This window comes from Ostrinia furnacalis, unplaced genomic scaffold (assembly GCF_004193835.3).
Source record: "Ostrinia furnacalis isolate ACB-3 unplaced genomic scaffold, ASM419383v2 OfSCF0319, whole genome shotgun sequence".
NCBI lineage: Eukaryota > Metazoa > Arthropoda > Insecta > Lepidoptera > Crambidae > Ostrinia > Ostrinia furnacalis.
In genome coordinates, this window is record NW_021130558.1 from 1,070,629 (window position 1) to 1,091,020 (window position 20,392).

The window sequence follows — 20,392 nt, forward strand, 5'->3', positions numbered from 1 at the left end:
AAAACAAGGCGTTTTTTTTTTCGGTAGATTATCTCTATACATCATAGAGCTCCAGTAACTGACATCAGTGGGATAATGAAGTGCTGGGACTGACAGGGTATAAAATTTTAGTACTTTTTGAAGGACCTTCGGTCTTACCTCCTTCTTAAAAAATTTAACATCGGTCTTACGAGGATAAGACAGGTGCCATTATGTGAAAATAAAATCGATTTAATTTTAAAGGAGTTTATTATAAAAAATCAGTACAAAAATAGTGTGATATCGCTAGCTATAATATTAACACAATCAGTCGTCGGGCTCGGCGAGCGGGCGCAGCGCGTCGCGCAGGCGCAGGTAGCGGCGCTTGAACTGCAGCCCGCAGCCGCGCGAGCGCCGCAGCTCCAGCAGCGCGCCGCCCGCCGCGCGCGCCGCCCACGCGCGCATGCGCACCTCCGCGTCGCACTCGATGGCCACCTGCAACCATAACTCATGAGTGACGTCGCTTCAGGTGGAACTCCGCACCCGAACCCGAGGCGACCGAATTTTTAAGTCAAGAATCTTAACAGGGCTGGTAAATGAAAGAAAAAACGGCTTATTCCACTATTCCCCATTGACAGATATGCGTTAACGCCAATTGGAGCTTATAATGGGAAATAATGAACTAAAAAGTTCATTAATCCCCGTTATATTAGGATTTTATTTTGAACGTAATGGGGATTAATGAACTTTTTAGTTTATTATTCCCCATTATAAGTTCCAATTTAACGTTAACGGGGAATAGTGGAATAAGCCTCAACGGGGAATAATGGAAATTCGCCTGAATAGGCTACGATCCTAAAAAAATTTTTTTAATCCGTCAATTTTAATATCAAAGAGTATCGGACACGTATATTTTTAATTGTCAATCAAACAAATAATTACAAAGTTATGGTGCATAGAGTTCCGCGCGACTTTACGTGCTGCACTTTTAAGCACTCATTGACGTCACGGGCCTCTTCTCATGAAATTTAGCGCGCTTTATCGCGTGTTCTCTTTAAATTTTCATTAGTTTGAAAAAATGAAAAATACGTGTCGAGTACTTTTTGTTTGTACTTTTAAATTTTTCTAGTCGTATCATCGAACTCCCACGGGATAGGCAAGTAATATTTTCAGGTATTATAGATAATTATATCATGCATCAATATAAAGTAAATATAATTGCCAAATTTTCTAGGACAACGGAGAAGAAAATGTTTTCTGAAAATCATAAATTATTAAATAATTCCTAAATAACTGCAGCAATAACCATTTATTTTTAAAGGTAGAAGTTATAGTGATAGGTAAATTTATTTACAAAATTCTGACTTAATGTAATTTTTTTAGAAAATATGCTTCTAAAACTGTTTTTTTTTTATAAAATCACAAAATCGAATATTTCTTCGAAACTAAACAAATACAACTACTAGTTCCTTCATTAATTTTATACATAATAGTAATATCTAACGATTGAATTAATAAAACAGGGATGTCCGCTTCTAAGCCAAAATAAAACACTGTGCACCTGTAGGCCTAAGATGCGCGCCGCGACAAGCGTTTATCATGCCATTTTATTGATTTAGCCCATACATTTTGACGTCGATAAAAGTTATCACGACGCGCATCTTAGGCCTACTGGAGGGAAAGTAATCTTAATCCTGCAGATAGAAAATTTTACTGAAAGAAAACATTCCTTTATTTTTGAAAAGAAAGAGAACTGCATTCAAAGATTTTCGATTTTTTTTTGAAAATTCACTACCATACCATACGATTTTCTATAAAATAATTAAAATTATTTAAGATTTCATGGTTTTCTTTTAATGAGGGTGTTTGCGATTGAAAAATCCGCCAGATGGCAATACGTAGACGGAAGTATGATTTATCAAGTATGTTAGAGAGATTTCATCCTTATACTTAACCCTAACGATCGATGTAATAAAAATACAGGGTGTAATTTTTAACAGATTTTAGTTGGTTAGATTCCCGGGTGTGGCAAGCAAATTTTTGACTGCAGTTCTTTCTTTTAAAAAATACACGTCTGGTAACAAATTACACAGAATGATTATGATAGAGCTGGTCGATCCCACTTTATCCATTGCGAATTATCGCAATACAGAACCTGCATACTGGCCATGTTTTATTAGATATTTAAAACAGCTTTCAATCAATATTTACAATGAGGTACAGATGCGTAAGTGAAAGAGTGGATTTTGACCGGGTGGGCAAGATCTTAAAAAAAAAAGGGTTTAAGCGATAGATGTGATTAATTAAAAAAAATCTATCGATTAGTTACTTTGAAACGCCTAGTTGGTTTTTTGAATACATCTACTCGTGAGAGCATCGACCTTTTTTAGGCACCACGAACGCTACGAGGGGGCGGCACAATAAAAAAAAATGACTCAGCGTTACAAAGAATCGTAGATCCGTCGCGATCGTAGACTCACCCGGCTGTGGTCGAGGCGGCGCGTGGTGTAGCCGAGCGCGCGCGCGGCTTCGCACAGCGCGCGCAACGCAGTCGCCTCGTCACAGCGCAGGCGCACGCGCGTCATGCGTCGCACCAGCCGCTGCATTATCAGCTCATTCTGTGGAAGGAACACGTCATCAGCATTAAACGTTCCGTCGACCGCATGGGCGCTGGGCGGGGCTCGGGGCGGGCGGTACCTGCGCGCCGGGCGAGTCGTGCTGCGAGGCCAGCAGCAGGTCGTCGGGCTGCGCGGGCTGCGAGTGGCTGAGCAGCGCGTCCATGTCGGCGGCCGACAGGTCGGCGTCGGGCGCGTCGGCGTCGGCGGCGCAGGGCTGCGAGCGCCAGGCGCGCACCTCCTCCTCTGCGCCACGCGAGATAATAGTTTTAGTTTACCCACACATATTCTAAATCCATTGCTAATATACATGGTGAAATTCAAATCGTTGGCTTCCTTTTAAAATAAGACTATTCATGATACACAGCACATGCCCAAAATATGAGACAAATCGATGCCAATGATATAATGTACAAAGTAAAGTCACGAGTGATTATGTAGGTCATGCAAACGCTCAGGGTTCGAAGGGATAATTATCTTGATAATAACAGATGGATAATTATCAGTTGATAATAACAAAAAATGCGCTTGTATTCGAAGTTTTCAAACTCGTGTGGACTGTGGTGGACGTTATTTAACATAGATAGTTCTAAAACCTATCTATTTAGCTCCATAACGATCACTCGTTAACTAGCGTCAAAATATTTTTCTATTTTCCACAATGCTTTATGCGACTAGCGATGGATAACTTGACATCAATCAGTAACCAAAAACAAAGCAACATTCTCAATGTAACATCAGAATTTCTTATGAAACAATATGACAAATGTATCTTACACTGTTGATAATTATCCGATAATTACCTATCTGATAATTATCAGGAAGCATAATTATCTTGATAATTTCGAACCCTGCAATATTTCATTTTATTAAATAAAATCACTCGCCGATCAGTTCTACACAAGTTTTCAACCAAGTACCTAATAGGTTGAAAACTTGTGTAGACACAATTGTCAAGATTTAAATTTTAATTATCGTAAATAAACAATAAAGTACAATACAAATAAAACACTATCTCGCGTACATAGTGGTCCTTCGAGCCGGATCTGAACCAGCGTCAAATTGTTAGGTGTCGAATCATCCGCAAAATATTTACCTTCGGATGAAACTTCGCCGTGAAACCGCAGCATTAGAAGTTTCAGATCATCCCAAATATAATTAATCTAATTAAATACTAATAATGGAAAGGACAAAGGTAAGTATGTTTTTTTTAATTCATATCATATTTTGCGGATGTTTAGGAAGTTAACCCTAAACAGTGAATAGGCTCTATTACTTGCGTATTATTTTACATTATTAAAACGTGTTTTTAATTGTAGCATAACTTACAGTTATTACGTAAACCCTAGTCTTCCCAATATAAATAAATATGTTTAACGAATAAACAATAAAAATAAAATAAATAAAAATAGAGGTTTGAAGGTAAAATTTTGCGAATTCGTTGAATTACTTAGTCTACAAAAAAAATTAGTGGATTATTTAGTTTACAAACTCATGCGTTATATTGTAATCTGACGGATTACATAATGCATTATTAGTTAGTACACAAATAAAACTATGAAGTATGAACACAAAAATATAAGATGAAAAAAATGAACTTTTCCGATCGAATTTGCATTTGTAGATGATCTTTCTTATTACAACAATAAAATACAAAAACATACTAATGTAATTTGTCACACTTCGAATAATTAATTGGGTACTTGATTACCAATAAATCCAAGAAGACTAATGAGTTGGTTTACAATATGCTGTATAATTAATTAGATTAATAATTAAGTTTAGCATAAACATTGGTGCATTAACAGCACATAAAGAATTTGTTTTCAAGTACCCAACTAAAATAACACAATTTAGCAGATGCAGTAGCACTTATTAACAGCTGAAACATTAGACATTAGTAGTAAAGCAGTCTCGCTCGAGTGCTAGTTACGACGTCGAGCATTCTAGCTAGACAGCCGTAAAAAAAAAAAACGAATGGGCATAATATTAATATTAAAAAAGTGACGGATCTTGAGATGACGGCGAATTCTTGCTTATCGGCGGGTGCTGCGCGTCGACTGATGGTCGCTGACCGATGGTCGCGCGACGCCGCGGTGCTTTGGTAATCTAGCTTTATGAGCCTTGCACACGTCACGGAGCTAAATCGCCAAAGCGCCGCGACGCGCGCCGGCGCCGGGCGGACGCGCGCCGTGCGGAGGCACGAGGCGGCTCTGAGACCGCGCCACTCAGAGTCACCTAGTACCTGGCACGGCTTCGCTCCTTTTGTATCCGCAGGTCTTCGTCGATCGCTAGTTTCTCCCTGGAGTGTTATGCTAGCACGAAAATAAGTAACACGTACACATTTCCAATTTAAGGTATCACAGTGAAATGAACGCTAGCAGACGGCGTTCATCGAGTTTTAAACCTTACTTTTAATAATTACATTATTTCGGTGTGTATAAGGAATATTTGTTTTCAGACAAAGCAGTCCATATTTTGTGCAATATAATAAATAGCAACGGCGTGCCAAATTTTTATCAGCAAATCAGAATCGGCAACCCTTTTTTTCAGTAAAAGTATTTTTTTACTCATTATAAAAATTCGGCAACACCTCGCGACGTCACGCGTACAGTTCGAAAGCAAAATCGGAGAACGAAAAGGAGCGATCAGTTCAACGCCCCCTCAAAAGGCCGAGAGAACACCACTTTCCCACAGTCACAGGAGAGAACCGACCTTTTTGCTCGAGCCAGCGCATGCGCAGCAGCCGCTCCAGCGCCGGGCGCGCCTCGGGCGCCGGCTGCAGCGCGCGCCGCAGCAGCGCCAGCGCGTCCGCCGGCAGCCGCGCGAACGGCACCGGCGCCGCGCCCGCGCCCGCCGCCGCCCACGCCTCCCACGCCGCCCAGCGCGCGTCCGCCGCCGCCGCGCGCTCCCACGGCAGCTCTGCGGGGAGGGCACGGTCAGCTCGCGGCGAGTCTCGCCCGCGTCACGCGGAGACGACGATCGCATGCACGTTTTAAAAATGTTACAACGTTCGTAAAAATCGACGACTTCGCGACTCACCCGACCGCAGACTCGAGTTCGTTTCGTTGCGAGCGGCGCGACGCGTAACTTCGGTACCATAACTTTAGGGATTGCGAACACGCCTACAGCTAGGATACCAAAGAGACGAGCCGCGCCGCGATCTTGACCGAGGACTCCGTCGGCGGGCGCGGCGCGGGAGGGGCGCGGGGAGGAGGATACTGACCGCCGACGAGCATGGCGAGCAGCACCAGCGCGGCGGCCCACAGGTCGGCGGGCGCGGCGCGGGAGGGGCGCGGGGAGGAGGGTACTGACCGCCGACGAGCATGGCGAGCAGCACGAGCGCGGCGGCCCACAGGTCGGCGGGCGCGGCGCGGGAGGGGCGCGGGGAGGAGGGTACTGACCGCCGACGAGCATGGCGAGCAGCACGAGCGCGGCGGCCCACAGGTCGGCGGGCGCGGCGCGGTAGGGGCGCGCGGCCGCCGCCAGCACCTCGGGCGCGGCGTAGGGCAGCGTGCCGCACACGCGCGCCAGCAGCCGCTCGCGCGAGCCGTGCCTGCAAACGAGCGCTGGCGCGTCAGCGTGCGTCCCGTGCGCGGTGCGACCCGCCACAGAGACGGGAACGTCGTGACCGTCTCGCATCGGAAATGTTGTGTAAATTAGAGTGACCATTCCTACTCCGCGATCGATATAATGGCGTCGCGGATCTTAATATAACCGATATGAACAGTTCGACGGGAGACATTGACACCCCGTTTTGTGTGATGATTTAATCACAAATTTGATTGGTAGAATTGGTATTTAATATTTATAATAATAATAATTCATTTATTTGCTCAGAAAGCCAGACACATGGTAATACAAAATGGTCGATAGATTAAATGTTACATAATGAAATATTTTGGTGTGTATTTTTATTTTACATACTTACAAAGTTATTCCCTGATAAATACACAGGGCGACTTAGAATTAGAGCATAATCTTGTAAGTAAAGGGTTATATTATAGTACAGTAGCCTTATTCACGTTACAATACTTCAATGACAACAAATCGCCGAATGCGATCCTATCCAGTAATCGTTCTATCAAAATGACCCTTGTGAGTATTCACAGTAACGGCCGGTTCACACATGTCTCTGTTTTCGTGTACGTTTTTTTTTCGTCGATGGCGTATGTAGTTGTATGAGCGACTTCACACACGACACAGTATTCTGTATATATACAGTAATACATACATCAACGAAAAAAAAACACGATAAAACGCAACAGTAAAACGGAGACGTGTGTGAACCGGCCGTAATCCGTATGGATTTAGAACTGTTTTTCAATGGGACGACTTCTGAACGTCACACAGTATGTTATGAGACTGTATAATCGGACATTCTCATTTATTTGATGAACCGTATAGAGCTCAGTTATACAAACATGATAGTAAAACTCCCGTTTGAAAATTCCAAGTAGTTTTCGCGGTATAAAAATTCAAAGTTACCTATTTTGTTACTTCAAAATTATGCAAAAATATTCTCACTCGTTAACTAAAAGATACTGATTTTTTCTTCTTTATTATCCAATATTAAAGGTGTAAAAGTTCAGTTTTTTTTTCAATAATGCTTAACTTTTGCATATGAGTGTCCATAATACAGGCTGTGGTTTAGTAAAACAACGGCCGGCTCTCACCTGAACAGCGTAGCCATCCCGAAGTCGGAGATCTTGACGTTGTCGTGGTGGTCCAGCAGGATGTTCTCGGGCTTGAGGTCGCGGTGCGCCACGCCGCGCGCGTGCAGGTAGCGCAGCCCGGCCAGCAGCTGGCGCCAGTAGCGCCGCGCCGCCGCCGGCCGCATGCCCACGTCCGGCTCTGCAACGCGCGCCCCATACCATCGCCGCATCGCCCACTCCCACTAACCCGATACCAAGCATGCTTTTGCCCACTTCACGCCTGGTTGCGAAAAAAAATCACTATGTACAACCGGTCGTCTTCGTTACGAAGGTTTTATATTTATGACTAGAGCTAGGATGGAGACTGAAGTGTTACGAGATATAAGGACGCAGACATAATGTAATATCATGGGCTGAGATAATAACTTATATGTGCCAAAAGAAAATTATTTATTATGTACCTACTTATCGTCTTTCTTTTAATTACCACAAAAAAATATTACGAAAATATATTTTAATAATAATCTAATACGAAAAAATAAATTGTATGCAAGGGTGATGCTGTGAAATGATATTTGAGTTTGTCATTTCTCCCAATATTCTATCTACAAACTACCAACTTTTTCGCAATCAGTCGCGAAAGGATTCTTGATTACGGGTTAATATAACATAACCCGAGTACTTTCCAGATTTCGAGGTGTTGATCGTCCTTACACATTAAAGTCTCACGATCTTTCATCTTTCTACTCAGAAGGAAAACAGCGCGCGAATTGAATGAAGACTATGTGAATTTTAGCAATTCTTAGCTAAGCTTAGGTTTTTTCGCAACACTAGTCTGCGGTCAGGTCAAAGTGAATGCAGCCCGATCATGTATGAACGACAGTGTCGGTCAGTTCAACTACAACGGTCAGAAGTCTACGAATTTATGGCTTTGTCAGCAGTCGTGACAAGACAATCTTTGCGTTCTCAGCGGGCACGCACGCACGCACGGTCAGATCGCATCATGTATGTATTTATGTAGGTATAATTTTGTATTAATTTATATTATAATATTTTATGTATTATTTATTTTTTATTTATTTATTTATTCACAACAACAATGATATTAGTATACATTTTATGTATTTGTACAATTTTGCACCGCCTACTTAAATTCTGTTTTGTCTAATTTTCTGGTTAACTGGAAGAGAATGCCACATGGCATTAAGCTCGCCTGTTGTACCACTGTTTATTATGTGTGCAATAAAGATTTCAAATAAATAAATAAAATGTATAGAGACCGAAAATGTTCAAACCTGATGTGTGCTGGCTGTGCTCACTTTGACCAGTAGCCTGATTCACGTAATAAAACTTCAACGACATCCAAGCGATTTGATCGCTGGAGTCACTTTTCATATTCACGTTTTAATCGCCCGATTTTGTTTATAAACGTATTCATTCAATCGTTGCCTCCGCGGTATTCACCTATTACCTATTTTGAAGTTTGGTTTAATTGGATGACAGGTCAAATGACTTACGCCGAGTTGCGATCCTATCGAATAATCGTTCTATCGAAATGACACGTGAATACGGATTTAGGACTGATCGGTTGACCAGATTAAATGTTGTTGTTTTCCTAATACAAATGTTGATAATTATTCTTAAAAATCCGCGACCTAGAATCATGCTTATGCTCCTAACAAAACAGGGGTGTTACGGATATGGATACGAAATTCAAAGTCATCTTCATCCGCAATACCTACTAGTAATGTGGAGCTTTTACGGATATTTCATATTTGAAATGTTTTTCATAATGAAGCTCTAGAGATTTTTTATTTATTTTCTAAATGAAAGGACTACTTTTAATTTATCCAATTAGGTAGATGGGGGGTACATGAAATTGAAATGTGATATAATGATATCTGTATGGACGTGAATCTTATCAATCCACATCTGCGGATGTCAACATTTTTGCTTCCGTAACAACCCTGGGCGGATCAGAGCACTCGAAACCGGGACGAAGTTTATCGGGAATGTCAATCGACAGGCTCACCGATGCGGTCGAACAGCTCGCCGCCCTGCGCGTACTCCAGGAACATGTAGTGCAGGCCCTGGTGCGCGCGCTCGCCCAGGCAGCGCAGCACGTGCGGGTGCCGCAGCGCGCGGTGCAGCGCGGCCTCGCGGCACGCCTCGCCCGCCCCCGCCGCCGCCGCCGGTTCCGCGCGCACCGCCTTCAGCGCCACGGCCGCGCCGCTGCGCGCGTGCACCAGCAGCCGCACCCTGCACCACAAGCGGCCGTCAGCGGCGCCTTCACGGAAGCCCCGCGTGCTTTAGAGTAGGCGCACACCGTTGATTTTTAGTTGGCCGATTGTTGTGCCCGATTTCAAATTGTATGAAGAATCGGCCAAATTGAATCGGCGTAGTGTGCGCACTCCCATACATACCCATACTGATCAACAGCCCGACAACTATCGGCCGACGAAAAATCAACGGTGTGCGCCTACTCTTATTCCATTTTTTTAACACTAGCTGTGCCCGCGACTTTAATATTTCCCGTTTTTGCATAATTTTTCTTTACTGCTCCTAACCCTATTGACTGTATGGGGATGTTATTCTTCGACGAATAGGCTATCCAACACAAAAAGGATTGATCAAANACCTATACCTATTTTGAAGTTTGGTTTTTAATCGGATGACAGGTCAAATGACAAATCGCTGAGTAGCGATCCTATCAATTAGTCGTTCTATCGAAATGACACGTGAATACGGATTTAGGACTCCTAAACGTCAGACATTTTGACAGTTTCAAAATACGTGAATGAGGGTTTTCGCGAATGAAAGATCCGCTAGATGGCGGGATGTGGATGTGGGGTCTGACTGCTGCGTGATTGGTGGATTTTGACATATCTGTCAATGTCATGTCAAAAATAACCAATCATGCAGCATTTGGACCTCGCGTCTACGTATGCCATCTGGCGGATTTTTCATTCGCGAAAACCCTCATTAGGCCACTGACCGGTTGACCAGATTAAATGTTGTTTTCCTAATACAAATTCAAATTTCTTTATTTATAACCAGGTGTTTTTACATTTCTATATTGCGATCGAGGAATTCTTTTAAGTAGGTAAATAAATACTTGTGGTAGAATATCCCCACTCTCCATATTAATTTAACATTAATTGACAATATAAATAATAATTATGAGTAAAATACAAATGTTAATAATTAATACAATTCTTAAGAATCCTCGCACCTATAATCATGCTTATGCTCCTAACAAAACAGGGGTGTTACGGATATGGATACGAAATTCAAAGTCATCTTCATCCGCTAGTGTCCGACCGAATTTTCGGTTTCGGTTTCGTTTTCGGTTGAGTTTCGGTAAAATTCTTCGACGAATAGGCTATCCAACACAAAAAGGATTGATCAAATCGGACCAGTAGTGCCCGAGACTAGCGCGTTCAAGCAAACGAACTCTTCAGCTTAAAAATAACGTTTTTAGGGTTCCGTACCTCAAAAGGAAAAAACGGAACCCTTATAGGATCACTTTGTTGTCCGTCTGTCAAGACCCTTTTTCTCAGGAACGCGTGGAGGTATGAAGCTGAAATTTATATCAATTACTCAGGTCTACTGTCCCTTGAAGCTGTGAAAAAATCAAACTTCTAAGCCAACGCAATCAAAAGATACAGCCGATTATGTCGATATTTTCAACAAATTTTCGACACTCGCAATGGAATCAAAACCTACAGGATACTTCTCGTAAACTCAGAGTCTTGAAATTTGGCATGAAGCATTGTCATATAATGCAAATATAGGAAAAATTGCGAAAATCACATTTTTTTAGTTAAGTCCCTTTAGGCAGTGAAAAAATCAAACTTCTAAGTTAACGGGATCAAAAGATACAGCAGTTTATACCGACACCTTAGACGAATTTCCGTCACACGCTAGGGAATCAAAACCTAAAAGGTACTTCCCGTGAACTCAGAATCTTGAAATTCGGCACGAAGCAACGTTATGTAGTACAGATAAAGGAAAAATTCCGAAAATGATAAATTTGAAGTTACATAAAATATTAAAATATTATTTTTGCTTACATGACAAAATATTTTTTTAATAATTATAAACTTACTACCTACCCTTTTTCACATGAACGCGTAGAGATATTAAAGTTGAAATTCATATCAAACACTTCTTAAATCTAATTGCCTCTAAACCGTGAAAAATTCTAAATCAACGCAAAAATTCAAAACGCTGAGGTCTACCTATAAATTTTTTTATTTATAAAATAAAAAAATATATGTACGGCGGAACCCTCGGTGTGCGAGTCCGACTCGCACTTGGGCGGTTTTTATTTATAGAACATGTGTTTACATTATTTACAATATATTTTATAATAATTAACTATACAAATTAATAATTTAAAACTGTACAGGGTGTTAGGTAATTGGGTATATGAGCCGACACTAGCCCATGTTAACATGGTCATTATGATGAAGTCAGATATTTGATATCATCATTTTAATTTTTTTAATTTTCATACAAAATAAATTTTATAAAATCCGATTTGTATGAAAATTAAAATAATTAAAATGAAGATATCGATTTTCTGACTTCACCATACCATTTATATGACCATGTTTACATGGGCTAGTGTCGGCTCATATACCCATTTACTTAACACCCTGTATACACGGTGACAGGGAAACTCGACCTATACCTTGAAAGGGAATATACTAAAGGCCATTAGCAACAAATTACGTCCAGTGAACCAGGGGTCAAAACTGGATGATTACTAAATTTTTTAGAAATTTCCGACTTGTTACCAAAAACCATTAATTGTGAACTACTCCTCTCTAAATTACTCTGAAACATTTAATTGAATTGATACTTTTTGAAAGCTGAAAGATTAGGGATCATTTTAAAAAAAGCGCTTGCCCAAAACTTACTCTTAATCCTCAGAAATAAAAGATTTCATCCCCATATATGTTCTACGATTTTTCGTACTTTAGAAACAAAGCACCATTTATGAATAATAGCGAAAAACTCATAAGTGGAAACTTTAATCCCCCTCCCCTAGAGATGGGTAAGTGCTAATAATCCGATTAATAGCAATTGGCTAGTAACGGATTAAAAGCAGTTATTAGCCATTAATAGCCGATTTCAGATGGTAACCCTGCTATTAATGTTATACTAATGATTAAACATATCCCTTCATAGTTTACAAATTTAGCACTTGAAAGGATAGTGCCAGGGTCTGGACCAAGTGCTGCCCAGAATCAACCCGTAGTGCATTTTGTTCCTCAGACCAATACTAATGTGTAAACCGAAGCGCACTGCAATCTATCCCTGGAGTTAAGAGAAAAAAAGAGTTTTGTTTTGAAATATTTACATACAAAATATCATCGATGTATACGTACTACACATAAGATTTCGCGATTTTGGCATTAAATAATACTCGCTATGTTAAACTTAACCATACTGCATCGGTACACCTTACTTTAGTGCGACTTACACGTTCTTTATGAGCGATCTAGCGCTGTTGCAATAGTTTGGTTACTTGACAGAAATCATTATTTCCAAAATGAATCAAGAAGTTATAGCTCTCTATCCTTGCGAAAAATCAATTTATTGGTGTTATACAATCGATTATTTAAGTTATTGTAAGTTAAAACTTCTTGCTCTATTTTGGAAATAATTAATTTCGGTCAACTAACCAAATTACTGCAACAGCGCTTGATCGCTTATAAATAATGTCGAAGTCGTACTAAAGTAAGGTGTACGGATGCAGTATGGTTAAGTTCAACATAAAGAGTGTTATTTAATGCCAAAATCTCGAAATCTTATGCGCAGTAGGTATACATCGATGATATTTTGTATGTAAATAATTCCAAACAAAACTCTTTTTTTCTCTTAACTCCAGGGATAGATTTCAGTGCGCTCCGGTTTACAAATTAGTATTGGCCTGAGGAACAAAATGCACTATAGTTTCATTCTGGGCAGCACTTGGTCCAACTTCCATACATGGATTGGCACTGTCCTTTGGAAGGGACGTAGCTTAGGTACCGTAGAGGTGCATTAAGAAAGGAATACCCGAAATTCCCACGGGCACGGGAATAAGCGGAAAAATCCTTTTGTATGAAAAATCTAAACCGCTTAAGTTAGACGCTTGAAATTTGGCATGCAGGTACCTTAGTAAAGTCAAAGTTTAGTAACAAGAGGATATTGCAAAATTCCCACGGGAACGGGAGTTAGCGGGAAAAAACATTTGTATGAAAAAATCTAAACCACGTAAGATAGACGCTTGAAATTTGGCATGCAAGTACCTTAGTAAACTCAAAGCTTAGTTACAAGAGGATATTGCAAAATTCCCACGGGAACGAGAGTTAGCGGGAAAAAAAATTGTATGAAAAAATCTAAACCGCGTAAGATAGATGTAGGGGCTAAAACGGGATCCACGCGTACGAAATCGCGGGCGGCCGCTAGTCTAAATATATAAAAGGAGAAACTGACTGACTTAGTGACATATCAACGCACAGCCTAAACGGCTAAACGTATGCACTTGAAATTTGGAAGGGACGTAGCTTAGGTACCGTAGAGGTGCACTAAGAAAGGAATTCCCGAAATTCCTACGGGAACGGGAATTAGCGGGAAAATCCTTTGGTATGAAAAATCTAAACCGCTTAAGTTTATTAGACGCTTGAAATTTGGCATGCAGGTACATTAGTAAACTTAAAGCTTAATTACAACAGGATATTGCAAAATTCCAACGGGAACGGGAATCAGCGGGAAAAAAACATTTGTATGAAAAAATCTAAACCGCGTAAGATAGACGCTTGAAATTTGGCATGTAGGTACCTTAGTAAACTAAAAGCTTAGTTTCAACAAGGAATTCCCGAAATTCCCACGGGAACGGGAATTATCGGGAAAATCCTTTTGTATGAAAAATCTAAACCGCCTAAGTTAGACGCTTGAAATTTGGCATGCAGGTACCTTAGTAAACTTAAAGCTTAGTTACAACAGGATATTGCAAAATTCCCACGGGAACGGGAGTTAGCGGTAAAAAACATTTGTATGAAAAAATCTAAACCGCGTAAGATAGATGAAGGGGTAAAACGGGATCCACGCGTACCTACTCGCGGGCGGCCGCTAGTTCAGTATGAGTCTTGAGAAAGTGCAATGAAAATAGGCGGAACTACTAAACCTATTTTTATCGATAAAAAAGTCAAAAAATATCTAAGTTTTTATTATTTATTGACATTTTCTGGGTATTTTATGTATTTTTTTAGTATCTCCTGTTATTAAGCACTAGTGGCCGCCCGCGAATTCGTACGCGTGGATCCCGTTTTACCCCCTTCATCTATCTTACGCGGTTTAGATTTTGTCATACAAATGTTTTTTCCTTACTCCCGTTCCCGCGGGAATTTTGGAAAATCCTGTTGTAACTAAGCTTTAAGTTTACTAAGGTACCTGCATGCCAAATTTCAAGCGTCTAACTTAAGCGGTTTAGATTTTTCATACAAAAGCATTTTCCCGCTAATTCCTGTTCCCGTGGGAATTTCGGGAATTCCTTGTTGTAACTAAGGTTTAAGTTCACTAATGTACCTACATGCCAAATTTCAAGCGTCTAACTTAAGCGGTTTAGATTTTTCATACAAAAGGATTTTCCCGCTAATTCCCGTTCCCTTGGTAATTTTGGTAATTCCTTTCTTAGTGCACCTCTACGGTATTTAAGCTACGTCCCTTCCAAATTTCAAGTGCCTACGTTTAGCCGTTTAGGCTGTGCGTTGATCTGTCACTAAGTCGGTCAGTTTCTCCTTTTATATATTTAGATTCTTTTTAACTACAATGTCGTTTATATAAATTACATTGATGTTTTTTAATATTTTAGTTCTTTTTTGTTTCTTTGAGTAATATTTGATTTTAATATTGATTTGATTTTAAAGGTGGAAGAAAAAACGTAAGAAACTATTAATAGNGTAAATGTATGTACCTAAATAGCTGCTATGGAATGTATCTAGGTGACCTGGAGATACAGCCGGATTATACAGGATGGAAACGAGAAGTTACAAAATCCAAAAATTCATTGTTACCAGCTTCCATAATCTGTAACGTATTATTGGTACCATTTGAAAGAGCTCGTGAAGCACTTCTCTCTACTCAGAATCAGTAACTAGTTTTTCGATATCTTGTATAGTTTAGAAATAATCGAGTGAGATCACTTATCGTTTCATATGTATAACCACCCTGTATAATCCGGCTGTATCTCCAGGTCACCTAGATACATTCCATAGCAGATGTAATAGACATTTAGGTACATACATTTACCAATTTTGGTGATAAATAGGCATTTTGTATTAGTTTTTGTATAACGCCTGAACAAAAACAAAGGGTAATATTTTGGTGTTATACATAGATTTCGAATATAAAAAATATATAATTTAACTAATTAGGACATGACAAAAAAACTGAGGTATGTCTCGTTTCTGTCGGGTCTGGGTTTTTTTTGTATGGGGCGTGACCGTTCTTCTTTCTGACTTGTTACCAAAAACCATTAATTGTGAACTACTCCACTCTAAAACATTGAATTGATACTTTTTGAACGCTGAAAGATTAGAGATCATTTTAAAAAAAGTGCTTGCCCAAAACTTACGTAATCCTCAGAAATAAAAGATTTCATCCCCATATAATGTTCTACGATTTTTCGTACTTTAGAAACAAAGTACCATTTATGGTTAATAGCGAAAAACTCAAAAGTGGAAAACTCAAAAGTGGAAAATTTAATTCCCCTCCCCCTACAAGTTTTGAAGAAATTGCTTAGGTACCAGCTCACCCATTCTACACCTGCTTTGTTGAGTGGACTTAGCTGGATGGGCGCTGGATGGAGCGTAGACTTCATCGAAACCTACTAAATCTCACGCCGGCGCCGGTCAAAATTTAGAGGGTGCGCCGCCATTAGTATTTTTTTTAACTCGGTGCGCACCTTTATAGGCCAGTAGAATTCACAAAAATGAATTAAATCGGAAATAATTCCTACAAAAGATTTTTTTGCTTTAATGGCTTCATTAGTTGCCCATAAAGACTCTCCTAGGTTTTCGACTTCGACATAGTTGTGCTTAAGTGGTGGGGGCCCCCGAAAGAGGCGTTTTTTCGGTTTTCCGGTTATACCGCGTAAAGGACTTACCCTATCGAAAAGTGTTCTTCATGACGGTTGAAGAGCACTTAATCCTGCATTAAATAAGACCAAATTCATGTTTTGGACAAACCGTTCTCGTGCTTATTTTCGACAAAGTAGAAAATGTACGTATAATTAATACTCCTCTTTACGTCCAATAGCTCGTCACCCGTAGGCTCCCAAGCCTTATAAAGGGCCACCTTAACCAGCGTATCCCTGTCATGGCTCGCGAGTTGGATTCACCAGCTATCCTTGTTCGTCCCAGCCGATCCTTAAGTACGGTTGCTGCACCTCTTACTTGCACTCTCCTGAACGACTGTGTTATCTACTATGGCTGCACCCTCCTGCACGACTGCATTAGCCGTATGCCTGGTCCAAGGTTCGACTCCAATGCCTTATTTCCGATTTAAAATCTAATTCTACTGGCCTATTAATGCAGATTGCATAAAGTAAAATTTATTAATATTAAAAAAATATTTATTTAGTAAATGATTTTCAGTGTTCATAGCATTTATTTAATGTCACCATGTTGGGTTATTTATGGACTCGTTTTGTATTTGTAAGGACATCGATTGATACACGCAACATGAAGTGATCTCGCTAATAGTTTGCAATCATACCAAAATCCATAGTGAGAGGCAAATGAGTCTGAGAATGAGAGATATTGCAAAACGAATGTGACAAGGCTATGAGTGCAAACTTAGTGCTATTATGCAAAGGTGTGAGCCGAAAATATAAAGTCGTAGAAAAACAAGCCGACGCCGCGGCGGGCCCGGCGGCAGTGACCGCGCGGGGTGGTTAAACTTTCAAGGATGCGCCGCGCGAGCCGCGAGCTCCAATCATAAGCGTTTTTTCTACACAAACTGCAGTCTCGATCTAGTTCCGCGTCCATCTACGAAAATTAACCGTCACGCCACTCCGAGCGCCGCCCAGCGCCCGCCGCTCCCAGCGCCCGGCGGCTCTTACAACACGAGGATCTTTTAAATTTCTCTTATAATTTAGGGTTTATATTATATTTATTTTTAGTTATTTAATTTTTAGCGTTAAGAGTTGCATCTCAAACTAATTTGAAAATAATAAATAACTAGAAAAAATTGAACTGCCTCAGGCGGGAATTGAACCCACAATGGGTTTTTTTTTGTTACAAAGGAGTGGTCAACTGATAATAAAAACAATTTATTGTGGTACCTAGCAAGGGCATTATCTCATTTTGTAATGTTGCCCATAAACATGCCATTCCTTCGAATACACTAAGTCTTGTATACCGCGACGGGGAAAATCAAAGCGCCGCTGGATTAAGATTATAAATATAAAGGCATACTATACAGCCATACTCATTAACACAAACAGAACAAATCAGTTTCGAGCTCAAATATTTTAGATACCTAATTATGTCAATACCTAATACGTACATCAGATGATCCATTTGCTCGTTTGCCTACTTTCATATAAAAAAAAATAGCACGTCCCTGTATTTTAATACATTTTGTTTTTTACTATTTCACGCAAAAACTACAGTATGTTTATAACCCAGAATAACACATTTTATTACACTATAATTTATGACAATATGTGACAAACTAAATTTCACACTGATAAAGCCGCAGGCAAAAGCTAGTGATGAAATAAATGTTTATATGTAAATGACATTGGGAACTTTTTGCCCCACTTTTCGAAAAGTAGCGGACACAAACGAAACCTATCACAGATGATACATACTAATATCCAATGAATTTCCGTGCATTTTTTTTTTCTCTCTTATATGGGAATATTGAGANTAAAGTTATCATTTGTGTAAATGAAAACATACTTTTTTTGGTAAATGTTGCCATTATGTAAACATTTGAGAGCTGCTTAGCTGATCACGGCTTCAAATCCGTTGAGTAGCGTTTGAGAATACCATTTAAAATTGAAGGATACTTAAATTTAGGAGCCCGTCAGCTGAGTGACAGATTTGAGTAGTGTTTCAGTATTCGGCCGTGAGAGTTGCATCTCAAACTAATTTGAAAATAATAAATAACTAAAAAAAATTTAACTGCCTAAGGCGGGAATTGAACCCACAATGGGTTTTTTTGTTCCAAAGGAGTGGTCAACTGATAATAAAAACAATTTATTGTGGTACCTAGCAAGGGCATTATCTCATTTTGTAATGTTGCCCATAAACATGCCATTGCTTCGAATACACTAAGTCTTCTATACCGCGACGGGGAAAATCAAAGCGCCGCTGGATTAAGATTATAAATATAAAGCCATACTCATTAACACAAACAGAACAAATCAGTTTCGAGCTCAAATATTTTAGATACCTAATTATGTCAATACCTAATACATACATCAGATGATCCATTTGCTCGTTTGCCTCCTGTCATATAAAAAAAAAATAGCATGTCCCTGTATTTTAATACATTTTGTTTTTTACTATTTCACGCAAAAACTACAGTATGTTTATAACCCAGAATAACACATTTTATTACACTATAATTTATGACAATATGTGACAAACTAAATTTCACACTGATAAAGCCGCAGGCAAAAGCTAGTGATGAAATAAATGTTTATATGTAAATTTAGCTCAATTTAGGCATCTTGAGTAACATTGAACGGTAAAAATTATGCACTAATGCACAATTTTTTTACTGTTCTAAGTACTTCATAGTTGCTCTGGCAATATAAATTCAGGTAATTTTGAAAAATGTATGTAGCTACTGTATTTTGTGCATTGATTTTCTATTTTGAAAGTTACGATGAAATTAAGTTACCCAAGACAGTCATTATGTAAAAAAAAAAATGGTATCATCAAAAGAAATGGATTCACCCAATGGTCTAACTAAATTATGTATTATATAGAACCCTTTCTACAGTAAAAAGTTAATTATTGTTTGATTTTACTTTAAAATCGATTATCCGGATTTTCATTATCTGGAATAACCCTGGTTTTATTAATTGATCCGGATAATCGGGATTCTACTTATTCTATGGTACATAATAATGAAAGCTGTGTTATAATAAATTATTATTGCTTTGATTATTATTGATTTAAGTTCATATAGGTACATTTGTTACTATTAAAATATAGTTTTGCGATTTCTTGCCAAAACCACATTAAATAAACAAACAACCCATGTTTGTTTGTAATTAAAAAAATAAATATATAATCTAAAAAGCATTTGGAGAAATGGCGATGCTATTGTACGTATTTAATAATATTCATCTCCAAAATATCTGAATATGCCTTTCAAAAGATCTATAAAACGTGACTGCAAGTAAAAATACTTACTCTCCATAGGCACCTTCACCGAGCACTTGCGCCACGAGCCATCCCTCGACGAACTCTCCGCCGGCCGCCATGTCGCCGGCCGCGAGGTCAGGTCACCTGCAAGCCTGCAACAGAGCGCCGTCGCGTCAATCCCATGTCCACGACCCACGTCCAGCCTCCGCCCGGCCCGGGCGCTGCCCGACACGATCGCACCACGCCGCCATGCCATTACCGACACCACCATTTTACATTACATCTTCACGAAATCTCGCAAAATACCTATATCCAAATTAATTATCCCTTACCGTTAATCGATATTAATTGCGAGAGAACACTACGGTATTGGAAGAAATCAATTTTTCAACAGCCTTTAAATGGCGGAAGGCACGTGGAGATTGGCGAACAAAGCGATTGCCGAACATTGCCATCGCAGGGTCGCGCCCGTTCTTCAAATTACGTTTCTTTATCGATTAGTCGTGTTTCATCAAAATACGATGCATTGAAACAATATGCTGAGAACATTATTGATTGATATATCTAAATTAAATATACTAACAGTAAAATTAAAAACGTAAAAGCAGCACTAACCTTTCTAGACACCAAGCACCATTTTGCCATTTTTCTTTCTGCAGGCGAGGAACGAACGAGCGGGTTTGCGTTTTGTTCATTCATTTCATCCACCAAAACGGCTGTAACTAAACGCAGAGATTAATATTTTTGTCTGTGTCGCCGCGCCGCGCCGGCGCTAAGTAACACT

At 39.7% G+C, this 20,392-nt stretch overlaps 1 protein-coding gene across 13 annotated transcripts; it reads right to left on the bottom strand.

Annotated features, from left to right (window-relative positions):
* Positions 1-209: 209 nt before the first annotated feature.
* Positions 210-20,343, bottom strand: grp (serine/threonine-protein kinase grp). Of its 13 annotated transcripts, none has more exons than XR_003656471.1 (9): positions 20,224-20,334; positions 19,657-19,752; positions 9,261-9,487; positions 7,250-7,427; positions 5,616-6,129; positions 5,289-5,495; positions 2,656-2,819; positions 2,439-2,576; positions 210-453 (listed from the first exon to the last, which is right to left on the bottom strand). XR_003656471.1 is itself a non-coding variant. In XM_028314529.1 (9 exons), the coding sequence occupies exons 2-9, from the start codon at positions 19,725-19,727 to the stop codon at positions 286-288; spliced, it is 1,305 nt and encodes a 434-aa protein (XP_028170330.1). In that variant the 5' UTR covers positions 19,728-19,752; positions 20,224-20,329; the 3' UTR covers positions 210-285. The 13 variants fall into 13 exon arrangements, 11 of the variants coding, with proteins under 11 accessions (XP_028170330.1, XP_028170282.1, XP_028170305.1 ...); XM_028314529.1 differs by having other exon boundaries at positions 5,978-6,129; positions 20,224-20,329; XR_003656473.1 differs by having other exon boundaries at positions 2,439-2,819; positions 5,800-6,129; positions 20,224-20,337.
* Positions 20,344-20,392: the final 49 nt, after the last annotated feature.